At 60.2% G+C, this 14,221-nt stretch overlaps 1 protein-coding gene across 3 annotated transcripts in view; it reads right to left on the minus strand.

The window, feature by feature from the left end:
* Window positions 1-13,162, minus strand: part of ASMTL (acetylserotonin O-methyltransferase like) — a 52,687-nt gene extending 39,525 nt beyond the window's left edge. Inside the window, 1 exon segment of one of the 3 annotated variants that reach the window (NM_001135364.1) lies at window positions 12,941-13,097. In NM_001135364.1, coding sequence (NP_001128836.1) covers window positions 12,941-13,033 — 93 coding nt within the window. In that variant the 5' untranslated portion in view covers window positions 13,034-13,097. 3 annotated transcript variants of the gene reach the window in all.
* Between the last annotated feature and the right edge of the window lie 1,059 nt (window positions 13,163-14,221).

The raw sequence follows: 14,221 nt of genomic DNA on the forward strand, positions 1-14,221 counted from the left end.
CACACACCACCATCTGGGACACACACCACCATCTGGGACACACACCGCCATCTGGGACACACGCCGCCATCGTGGACACACACCCCCATCGTGGACACACACCGCCATCTGGGACACACACCACCATCGTGGACACACACCACCATCGTGGACACACACCGCCATCTGGGACACACACCGCCATCTGGGACACACGCCGCCATCGTGGACACACACCACCATCTGGGACACACGCCGCCATCATGGACACACGCCACCATCGTGGACACACACCACCATCGTGGACACACACCACCATCTGGGACACACACCACCATCTGGGACACACACCGCCATCGTGGACACACGCCGCCATCGTGGACACACACCGCCATCTGGGACACACACCGCCATCGTGGACACACACCACCATCTGGGACACACACCGCCATCGTGGACACACACCACCATCGTGGACACACACCACCATCGTGGACACACACCACCATCTGGGACACACACCACCATCGTGGACACACACCGCCATCTGGGACACACACCACCATCGTGGACACACGCCACCATCGTGGACACACGCCACCATCTGGGACACACACCACCATCTGGGACACACACCACCATCTGGGACACACACCGCCATCTGGGACACACGCCGCCATCGTGGACACACACCCCCATCGTGGACACACACCGCCATCTGGGACACACACCACCATCGTGGACACACACCACCATCGTGGACACACACCACCATCTGGGACACACGCCGCCATCGTGGACACACGCCGCCATCGTGGACACACGCCGCCATCGTGGACACACGCCACCATCTGGGACACACACCACCATCGTGGACACACACCACCATCTGGGACACACACCGCCATCGTGGACACACGCCGCCATCGTGGACACACGCCACCATCTGGGACACACACCACCATCTGGGACACACACCACCATCTGGGACACACACCGCCATCGTGGACACACACCGCCATCGTGGACACACACCACCATCGTGGACACACGCCACCATCGTGGACACACGCCACCATCGTGGACACACACCACCATCTGGGACACACGCCACCATCGTGGACACACGCCACCATCGTGGACACACACCACCATCTGGGACACACACCACCATCGTGGACACACACCACCATCTGGGACACACACCACCATCGTGGACACACGCCGCCATCATGGACACACGCCGCCATCGTGGACACACGCCACCATCGTGGACACACGCCACCATCTGGGACACACGCCACCATCTGGGACACACACCGCCATCGTGGACACACACCGCCATCGTGGACACACGCCGCCATCGTGGACACACACCACCATCGTGGACACACACCACCATCTGGGACACACGCCGCCATCATGGACACACACCGCCATCTGGGACACACACCACCATCTGGGACACACACCCCCATCTGGGACACACGCCGCCATCGTGGACACACGCCACCATCGTGGACACACACCGCCATCTGGGACACACACCCCCATCTGGGACACACACCCCCATCTGGGACACACGCCGCCATCGTGGACACACACCACCATCTGGGACACACACCACCATCTGGGACACACACCACCATCGTGGACACACACCACCATCGTGGACACACACCACCATCTGGGACACACACCACCATCGTGGACACACACCGCCATCTGGGACACACACCACCATCGTGGACACACGCCACCATCGTGGACACACGCCACCATCTGGGACACACACCACCATCTGGGACACACACCACCATCTGGGACACACACCGCCATCTGGGACACACGCCGCCATCGTGGACACACACCCCCATCGTGGACACACACCGCCATCTGGGACACACACCACCATCGTGGACACACACCACCATCGTGGACACACACCGCCATCTGGGACACACACCGCCATCTGGGACACACGCCGCCATCGTGGACACACACCACCATCTGGGACACACGCCGCCATCATGGACACACGCCACCATCGTGGACACACACCACCATCGTGGACACACACCACCATCTGGGACACACACCACCATCTGGGACACACACCGCCATCGTGGACACACGCCACCATCGTGGACACACACCGCCATCTGGGACACACACCGCCATCGTGGACACACACCGCCATCTGGGACACACACCGCCATCGTGGACACACACCACCATCGTGGACACACACCACCATCGTGGACACACACCACCATCTGGGACACACACCACCATCGTGGACACACACCGCCATCTGGGACACACACCACCATCGTGGACACACGCCACCATCGTGGACACACGCCACCATCTGGGACACACACCACCATCTGGGACACACACCACCATCTGGGACACACACCGCCATCTGGGACACACGCCGCCATCGTGGACACACACCCCCATCGTGGACACACACCGCCATCTGGGACACACACCACCATCGTGGACACACACCACCATCGTGGACACACACCACCATCTGGGACACACGCCGCCATCGTGGACACACGCCGCCATCGTGGACACACGCCACCATCGTGGACACACACCACCATCTGGGACACACACCACCATCGTGGACACACACCGCCATCGTGGACACACGCCGCCATCGTGGACACACGCCGCCATCGTGGACACACGCCACCATCTGGGACACACACCACCATCTGGGACACACACCACCATCTGGGACACACACCGCCATCGTGGACACACACCGCCATCGTGGACACACACCACCATCGTGGACACACGCCACCATCGTGGACACACGCCACCATCGTGGACACACGCCACCATCTGGGACACACGCCACCATCGTGGACACACGCCACCATCGTGGACACACGCCACCATCTGGGACACACACCACCATCGTGGACACACACCACCATCTGGGACACACACCACCATCGTGGACACACGCCGCCATCGTGGACACACGCCGCCATCGTGGACACACGCCACCATCGTGGACACACGCCACCATCTGGGACACACACCGCCATCGTGGACACACACCGCCATCGTGGACACACGCCGCCATCGTGGACACACACCACCATCGTGGACACACACCACCATCTGGGACACACGCCGCCATCATGGACACACGCCGCCATCTGGGACACACACCACCATCTGGGACACACACCCCCATCTGGGACACACGCCGCCATCGTGGACACACGCCGCCATCGTGGACACACGCCGCCATCTGGGACACACACCCCCATCTGGGACACACACCCCCATCTGGGACACACGCCGCCATCGTGGACACACACCACCATCTGGGACACACACCACCATCGTGGACACACGCCACCATCGTGGACACACGCCGCCATCTGGGACACACGCCGCCATCGTGGACACACGCCGCCATCGTGGACACACGCCGCCATCGTGGACACACGCCACCATCTGGGACACACGCCGCCATCATGGACACACACCAGCATCGTGGACACACACCACCATCGTGGACACACACCACCATCGTGGACACACACCACCATCTGGGACACACACCACCATCTGGGACACACACCACCATCTGGGACACACACCACCATCGTGGACACACGCCACCATCGTGGACACACGCCGCCATCTGGGACACACACCACCATTGTGGACACACACCACCATCTGGGACACACACCGCCATCGTGGACACACACCGCCATCGTGGACACACACCACCATCTGGGACACACACCACCATCGTGGACACACACCACCATCGTGGACACACACCGCCATCTGGGACACACGCCGCCATCGTGGACACACGCCGCCATCGTGGACACACGCCACCATCGTGGACACACACCACCATCTGGGACACACGCCACCATCGTGGACACACGCCACCATCGTGGACACACGCCACCATCTGGGACACACGCCACCATCTGGGACACACGCCACCATCTGGGACACACACCGCCATCTGGGACACACACCGCCATCTGGGACACACGCCGCCATCGTGGACACACACCCCCATCGTGGACACACACCGCCATCGTGGACACACACCGCCATCGTGGACACACACCACCATCGTGGACACACGCCACCATCTGGGACACACGCCGCCATCGTGGACACACGCCGCCATCGTGGACACACGCCGCCATCGTGGACACACGCCACCATCTGGGACACACGCCACCATCTGGGACACACGCCACCATCTGGGACACACGCCACCATCGTGGACACACGCCACCATCTGGGACACACACCACCATCGTGGACACACACCACCATCGTGGACACACACCACCATCTGGGACACACGCCACCATCTGGGACACACGCCGCGATCGTGGACACACGCCGCCATCGTGGACACACGCCGCCATCTGGGACACACGCCCCCATCTGGGACACACGCCCCCATCTGGGACACACGCCGCCATCGTGGACACACGCCGCCATCGTGGACACACGCCGCCATCTGGGACACACGCCCCCATCTGGGACACACGCCCCCATCTGGGACACACGCCGCCATCTGGGACACACGCCGCCATCTGGGACACACGCCGCCATCGTGGACACACGCCGCCATCTGGGACACACGCCGCCATCGTGGACACACGCCGCCATCGTGGACACACGCCGCCATCGTGGACACACGCCGCCATCGTGGACACACGCCGCCATCTGGGACACACGCCACCATCGTGGACACACGCCGCCATCTGGGACACACGCCGCCATCTGGGACACACGCCGCCATCGTGGACACACGCCGCCATCGTGGACACACGCCGCCATCGTGGACACACGCCACCATCTGGGACACACGCCACCATCTGGGACACACGCCGCCATCGTGGACACACGCCGCCATCGTGGACACACGCCACCATCGTGGACACACACCGCCATCGTGGACACACACCGCCATCGTGGACACACGCCGCCATCGTGGACACACGCCACCATCTGGGACACACGCCGCCATCATGGACACACACCCCCATCTGGGACACACACCCCCATCTGGGACACACACCCCCATCTGGGACACACACCCCCATCTGGGACACACGCCGCCATCGTGGACACACACCACCATCGTGGACACACGCCGCCATCGTGGACACACGCCGCCATCGTGGACACACGCCGCCATCTGGGACACACGCCGCCATCGTGGACACACGCCGCCATCGTGGACACACGCCGCCATCGTGGACACACGCCGCCATCGTGGACACACACCACCATCTGGGACACACACCACCATCGTGGACACACGCCGCCATCGTGGACACACGCCACCATCGTGGACACACGCCGCCATCGTGGACACACGCCACCATCTGGGACACACGCCACCATCGTGGACACACGCCACCATCTGGGACACACGCCACCATCGTGGACACACGCCACCATCTGGGACACACGCCGCCATCGTGGACACACGCCGCCATCGTGGACACACGCCGCCATCGTGGACACACGCCGCCATCTGGGACACACACCCCCATCTGGGACACACACCCCCATCTGGGACACACGCCGCCATCGTGGACACACGCCACCATCTGGGACACACGCCACCATCGTGGACACACGCCACCATCGTGGACACACGCCGCCATCTGGGACACACGCCGCCATCGTGGACACACGCCGCCATCGTGGACACACGCCGCCATCTGGGACACACGCCACCATCTGGGACACACGCCGCCATCGTGGACACACGCCGCCATCGTGGACACACGCCGCCATCGTGGACACACGCCGCCATCTGGGACACACGCCGCCATCTGGGACACACGCCGCCATCGTGGACACACGCCGCCATCTGGGACACACGCCGCCATCTGGGACACACGCCACCATCGTGGACGCACGCCGCCATCTGGGACACACGCCGCCATCTGGGACACACGCCGCCATCTGGGACACACGCCCCCATCTGGGACACACGCCGCCATCGTGGACACACGCCGCCATCGTGGACACACGCCGCCATCTGGGACACACGCCGCCATCTGGGACACACGCCGCCATCGTGGACACACGCCCCCATCTGGGACACACACCGCCATCGTGGACACACGCCGCCATCGTGGACACACGCCGCCATCTGGGACACACGCCGCCATCGTGGACACACGCCGCCATCGTGGACACACGCCCCCATCGTGGACACACACCGCCATCTGGGACACACACCGCCATCTGGGACACACACCGCCATCGTGGACACACACCGCCATCGTGGACACACGCCACCATCTGGGACACACGCCGCCATCGTGGACACACGCCGCCATCTGGGACACACGCCGCCATCGTGGACACACGCCGCCATCGTGGACACACGCCGCCATCTTGGACACATGCCATCGTGGACACCTACCACCATCGTGGACAGACACCCCCATCTTGGACAGACACCGCCATCTGGGACACACACCGCCATCGTGGACACACACCGCCATCGTGGACACACACCCCCATCTGGGACACACGCCCCCATCGTGGACACACGCCGCCATCGTGGACACACGCCACCATCGTGGACACACACCGCCATCTTGGACAGACACCGCCATCTTGGATACATGCCATCGTGGACACACACCACCATCATGGACACCTACCACCATCGTGGACAGACACCCCCATCTTGGACAGACACCACCATCTGGGACACACACCGCCATCGTGGACACACGCTGCCATCTTGGACAGACACCTACATCATGGACACACACCGCCATCTTGGACACACACCCCCGTCTTGGACAGACACCCCCGTCTTGGACAGACACCCCCGTCTTGGACAGACACCGCCGTCGTGGACACACACCGCCGTCGTGGACACACACCGCCGTCTTGGACACACACCCCCGTCTCAAATAAATAAGTAAATAAATAAAAGTAAAAATAATAATTATTCTTGCTGCACTGTATACATATAATTAGGCCAAGTATAATAAAGCAAACCAGTCCTACCATAATTTGTCTTTTTTTTTTTCTTTTTGAGACAGAGTCTCGCTCTGTCATCCAGGGTGGAGTGAAGTGGCTCGATCTTAGCTCACTGCAAGCTCCACCTCCTGCGTTCACGCCATTCTCCTGCCTCAGCCTCCTGAGTAGCTGGTACTGCAGAAACCCGCAACCATGCCCGGCTAATTTTTTGTACTTTTAGTAGAGACGGGGTTTCACCATGTTAGCCAGGATGGTCTCGATCTCCTGACCTCGTGATCCGCCCACCTCGGCCTCCCAAAGTGCTGGGATGACAGGCGTGAGCCACCACACCCAGCCCATAATTTGTCTTTTAATAAAAGTGGGAAAACTGGAAAAAGAAAAATCGTGTTTGAAAAACTATAGTTACCCGTCGTGAAATTCTAGTTTTGCCTAATGGTTTTCAGTTTTTATTCTTTTCTACAGTTTGAATTAAATTCTAATTTTTCTGGCTACAAGTCTCCAAGATAATGTTTTGCATTCTTTTCCTTTTTCTTTTTCTCCAATTTTTCCTAACTGAAAACTCCTGAAACCCAAGTTCTGCTTTCTGAAAGCCCTATGAACTAAAAGCTAGATGTTTCAACAGGTGCTGCTTGGAAGGCCCCAAAACAAAGAGTGCTACCAGGAACAAATCAACCTCTTCCCCTCCAGGGCTGCGTTTGGTGACCCGTAATGACAACCTCCCGCAGCAGGAAGTGGCCGGAAAGAACATACCACCCCTCGTCCCTTTATTACTAGAGGGTCTGGATTCACAGAACAGGAGCATTGCCATCTTGGACACACACTGCCATCTTGGACCCATAACGCCATCTTGGACACACACCATCTTGGACACACACCGCCATCTTGGACCCATAACGCCATCTTGGATAAGCACCACCATCTTGGACACACAACGCCATCTTGGATAAGCACCACCATCTGGGACACACACCATCTTGGACACACACCACCATCTTGGATAAGCATCACCATCTTGGACACACAGCATCTTGGACACACACCAGCATCTTGGATACGCACTGCCATCTTGGACACACACCACCATCTTGGACCCATAACCCCATCTTGGACACACACCGCCATCTTGGACCCATAACGCCATCTTGGACACACACCATCTTGGACACACACCGCCATCTTGGACCCATAACGCCATCTTGGATAAGCACCACCATCTTGGACACACAACGCCATCTTGGATAAGCACCACCATCTGGGACACACACCATCTTGGACACACACCACCATCTTGGATAAGCATCACCATCTTGGACACACAGCATCTTGGACACACACCAGCATCTTGGATACGCACTGCCATCTTGGACACACACCACCATCTTGGACCCATAACCCCATCTTGGACACACACCGCCATCTTGGACCCATAACGCCATCTTGGACACATACCACCATCTTGGACACACACCGCCATCTTGGATAAGCACCACCATCTTGGACACACACCATCTTGGACACACAACGCCATCTTGGATAAGCACCACCATCTGGGACACACACCATCTTGGACACACACCACCATCTTGGATAAGCATCACCATCTTGGACACACAGCATCTTGGACACACACCAGCATCTTGGATACGCACTGCCATCTTGGACACACACCACCATCTTGGACCCATAACCCCATCTTGGACACACACCGCCATCTTGGACCCATAACGCCATCTTGGACACATACCACCATCTTGGACACACACCGCCATCTTGGATAAGCACCACCATCTTGGACACACACCATCTTGGACACACAACGCCATCTTGGATAAGCACCACCATCTGGGACACACACCATCTTGGACACACACCACCATCTTGGATAAGCATCACCATCTTGGACACACAGCATCTTGGACACACACCAGCATCTTGGATACGCACTGCCATCTTGGACACACACCACCATCTTGGACCCATAACCCCATCTTGGACACACACCGCCATCTTGGATAAGCACCACCATCTTGGACACACACCATCTTGGACACACAACGCCATCTTGGATAAGCACCACCATCTGGGACACACACCATCTTGGACACACACCACCATCTTGGATAAGCATCACCATCTTGGACACACAGCATCTTGGACACACACCAGCATCTTGGATACGCACTGCCATCTTGGACACACACTGCCATCTTGGATAAGCACCACCATCTTGGACACACACCACCATCTTGGACCCATAACCCCATCTTGGACACACACCGCCATCTTGGACCCATAACGCCATCTTGGACACATACCACCATCTTGGACACACACCGCCATCTTGGATAAGCATCACCATCTTGGACACACACCGCCATCTTGGATAAGCACCACCATCTTGGACACACACCATCTTGGACACACACCATCTTGGACACACACCGCCATCTTGGATAAGCATCACCATGTTGGACACACACCATCTTGGACACACACCGCCATCTTGGATAAGCACCCCCATTTTGGACACACACCACCATCTTGGATAAGCATCACCATCTTGGACACACATCAGCATCTTGGACAGACACCGCCATCTTCGACAAGCACTGCCATTTTAAGTTCCCTTGATTAAAAACTGCCTAAAACCAGCCCCAAAACATCAGCCTAATGACTAATGTCAGCATGACCAGAAACAGTCAAACCCTGAAATAAACTGCCTCTGACCAGAAACATCCCAAGCCCAAGATAACCTCCCCTCAGACCAGAGACATTCCAACCCCTCAGTCAACTTTGCCTCACACAGAAACATTCCGAGCCTGCGATAAGATTCCTCTTCCTGAACCCTTAAATACCCTTAGTCCGTAAGAGAGAACACTCCTGACCTAACTCAGCCAGAAGCCCCACTCAGGCTTGTTCTCCAAAATAAACCCATCTTTGACTGTGAAGCTGCTTTCCTTCTTTCGTCTTTCTTCAACTCTTATACCCTCCTCAGCCCTCCTCACCTCTTGAAGGTGCCCCCAGATCCTAGCCCTGACACCCATCCTGGTCTTCAGGGCACCAGTCGCCAAGCCCTGGACCTGCCCTGCAGATCTCAACCCCAGATCACATAGACCCCTGCCCTATGCCCCGTCACCCCCCAATCATGGAGACCCATGCCTTCTGTAAGGCACCCCAACCACTCTCATCCCCATCACTAGGACCAGGCACGTGGTGTACCCCCTCCCAGGGTACCAGACCTCCAGTCCTTAGTCCCCAAGAATACACTCCTGCCTCACTGCACTATCCACAGGCAACCAGTAACTACCCTACCATCACCAGTAACTTTTCTGCCATCACCAGTAACTACCCCCATCACCAGTAACTACCCGCATCACCAGTAACTATGCCACCTCATCACCAGTAACTACCCCCCATCACCAGTAACTACCCCCATCACCAGTAACTATCCCCATCACCAGTAACTATGCCCCATCATCACCAGTAACTATGCCCCATCATCACCAGTAACTATCCCCCCATCACCAGTAACTATCCTCTCATCAACACTATCTCCCATCAACAGTAACTATCCTCCCATCACCACTAACTACCCCACATCACCAGTAACTACCCCCATCACCACTAACTACCCCCATCACCAGTAACTATGCTCCATCATCAAACCCAGTAACTATCCCACCATCACCAGTAACTAACCCCCATCACCAGTAACTATCCTCCCATCACCAGTAACTATCCCCCATCACCAGTAACTATCCCTCATCACCAGCAACTATCCCACCATCACCAGTAACTAACCCCCATCACCAGTAACTATCTCCCATCACCAGTAACTATCCCCCATCACCAGTAACTATCCCCCCATCACCAGTAACTATCCTCCCATCACCAGTAACTATCTCCCATTACCAGTAACTATCCCACATCACCTATAACTATCCCCCTGTCACCAGTAACTACCCCCCATCACGAGTAACTATCCCTTCATCACTAGACCCTCTCCTCCACGTGATTAGGGCTCCAGAGAGAGGCAGACACCCACTGCCTAGGCGTCCTGCCACCCGCAATAAGATCCTCATGGGGGCACCAGGAAACACTTCCCATACCCCAGCTACAAAGTCCAACCTTCAGTCACAGGGCCCACTCCATCCCTAGAAGTCCTGAGTCACTCACCTCCCCAGTCCCTAGGGGTCCCAGGTCACTCCCCTCCCCCATCCCTAGGGGGTCCCGGGTTACTCTCCCCTCCCCCATTCCTAGGGGTCTTGGATTACTCTCCCCTCCCCCATCCCCAGGAGGTCCTGGATCACTCTCCCCTCCCCCATCACTAGGGCATCCTGGGTCACTCTCCCCTACCCCATCCCTAGGGGGTCCTGGGTCACTCCTCCCTCCCCATCCCTAGGGGGTCCCGGGTCACTCTCCCCAACCCCATGCCTAGGGGTTCTAGGTCACTCTCCCCAACCCCATCCCTAGGGGGTCGTGGGTCACTCTCCCCTCCTTCAACCCTAGGGGGTACCGGGTGACTCTCCCCAACCCCATGCCTAGGGGTTTTTGGTTACTCTCCCCACCCTCATCCCTAGGGGTTCCAGGTTACTCTCCCCTCCCTCATCCCTAGGGGTCCTGCATTACTCTTCCCTCCACCATCCCTGGGGGGGTCCCGGGTTACTCTCCCCTCCCTCATCCCCAGGGGGTCCTGGGTCACTCTCCCCTCCTTCAACCCTAGGGGGTTCTGGGTCACTCTCCCCAACCCCATGCCTAGGGGTTTCGGGTTACCCTCCCCTCCCTCATCCCTAGGGCTTCCGGCTTACTCTTCTCTCCCTCATCCCTAGGGGTTCCGGGTTACTCTCCCCTCCCTCACCCCTAGGGGTTTTGGGTTACTCTCCCCTCCCCCATCCCTAGGGGGTTCTGGGTCACTCTCCCCAACCCCATGCCTAGGGGTTTCGGGTTACCCTCCCCTCCCTCATCCCTAGGGCTTCCGGCTTACTCTTCTCTCCCTCATCCCTAGGGGTTCCGGGTTACTCTCCCCTCCCTCACCCCTAGGGGTTTTGGGTTACTCTCCCCTCCCCCATCCCTAGGGGGTTCTGGGTCACTCTCCCCAACCCCATGCCTAGGGGTTCCGAGTCACTCTCCCCTCCCCCATCCCTTTGGGTCCCGGGTTACTCTCCCCACCCCCATCCCTAGGGGGATCCCGGCTTACTCTCCCCTCCCCCATCCCTAGGGGGGTCCTGGGTCACTCTGCCCTCCCCATTCCTAGGGGTCCTGGGTTACTCTACCCTCCCCATGCCTAGGGGTTCCGGGTCACTCTGCCCACCGCCATCCCTAGGGGGGTCCCGGGTCACTTGCCCTCCCCATTCCTAGGGGTCCCGGGTTACTCTCCCCACCGCCATCCCTAGGGGGGTCCTGGGTCACTTGCCCTCCCCATTCCTAGGGGTCCCAAGTTACTCTCCTCTTCCCCATCCCTGGGGGTCCCAGGTTAGTCTCCCCATCCCCATGCCTGGCGGTCCCGGGTTACTCTCCCCTTCCCCATGCCTGGGGGTCCCGGGTTACTGTCCCCATCCCCATCCATGGGGCTCCGGGGTCACTCTGCTGTCTCCATCCCTGGCGGTCCTGGGTCACTCTACCCTCCCCATTCCTAGGGGTCCCAGGTTACGCTCCCCTCCCCCATCCCTAAGGGGTCCCAGGTCACTCCCCACCCCCATCCCTAGGGGGTTCCGGGTTACTCTCCCCTCCCCCATCCCTAGAGGTTCCGGGTCACTCTCCCCAACCCTATCCCTGGAGGTCCCGGGACACTCTACCCTCCCCCATCCCTAAGGCTCTCGGGTCACTGTCCCATCCCTATCCCTAGGGTTCCTGAGTCGCTGGGCCCTCCTGGGTTCAGCCCCTCCGTCCCCGGTCCCCTGCCCCGCCCAGGCCCAGGCCGCACCGCGTTGCTGAGGATCTCCTGACGGCGTGGGGAGGCGCTGGCCAGCACCACGCGCTTGTGCAGCAGCTTCCCGATCACCGGGCACAGCACCATGGCGTCCACGCCGGGAGCCGGGAGTCCGCAGGTGCTGGCCCGGAGCCCGCGGTGCGCGTAGCGCGGCTGCAGAAAACTACGGCCAGAGTCCCGCCTCCGCGAGGCCACGCCCCCGCCCGCCTCCGCGAGGCCACGCCCAGTCCGCGCCTTCATTGGCCTCCCCGCGAGGCCGCGCCCAGGCCACGCCTCCATTGACTGCTCCGTCAGGCCACGCCCAGGCCACACCTCCAATGCCGTCTCCGCCAGGCCACGCCCATGTCACGCCTCCATTGAGCTCCCCGTGAGGCCACGCCCAGGCCACACCCCCGCCCGCCTCCCCCCGGACACCGCCCCGGCCGCTTGATGAAGCACCGCCCCCAGCTCCGCCTCCCGGGCCCCGTCCCCGCCCCTGGCGCTCGCCCCGCCCCGCCCCGCCCCGCCTGCGGCGCCAAGACCTACAATCGCGCAGGCAGCTGGGGGGTCCCAGGGAGGAAAGGCTGCGTGGATACTTGGGGTTCCTTGCAGGCGCGGCGTTGGGAGTGGAAATGCTGGAGTTCCCGCGGCTGCGGTTGTGGGCAGCTGTGGGGGTTGGGGGTTCTTACTCGCACAAGGGGGGGCCAGGCTCAGAGATGGGGGTCTTGTGGGTGCCATGTCGGGGAAGGTAGAGATGGGGGGTTCCCCGCGGACCCGGTGCGAGCCGTGGAGATGGGGGTGTCCACGGGCCTGGTGGGAGGGGCATGGAGATGGGGAAGATCCCTCCAGGACCGGTGGGAGTGGCGTGGAGATGGGGGCCCCTACAGGCCTGGTGGGAGTGGCGTGGAGATGGGGGTGTCCACGGACCTGGTGGGAGGGGCGTGGAGATGGGGGGGTTCCCAAGGGCCTGGTGGGAGTGGCGTGGAGACGGGGGTCCCCGTGGGCCTGGTGGGAGTGGCGTGGAGATGGGGGTCCCCGTGGGCCTGGTGGGAGGAGCGTGGAGATGGGGGTGTCCACGGACCTGGTGGGAGGGGCGTGGAGATGGGAGAGGGGTTCCCGAGGGCCTGGTGGGAGTGGCGTGGAGATGGGGGTCCCCGTGGGCCTGGTGGGAGGGGCGTGGAGATGGGGGTGTCCACGGGCCTGGTGGGAGGGGCGTGGAGATGGGAGTCCCCGCGGGGATGCTGGGAGGCGCGTGGAGATGGGGATCCCCGCGGGGATGGTGGGAGGGGTTTGGAG

This window comes from Pongo abelii, chromosome X (genome assembly GCF_028885655.2).
Source record: "Pongo abelii isolate AG06213 chromosome X, NHGRI_mPonAbe1-v2.0_pri, whole genome shotgun sequence".
NCBI classification, from domain to species: Eukaryota; Metazoa; Chordata; class Mammalia; order Primates; family Hominidae; genus Pongo; species Pongo abelii.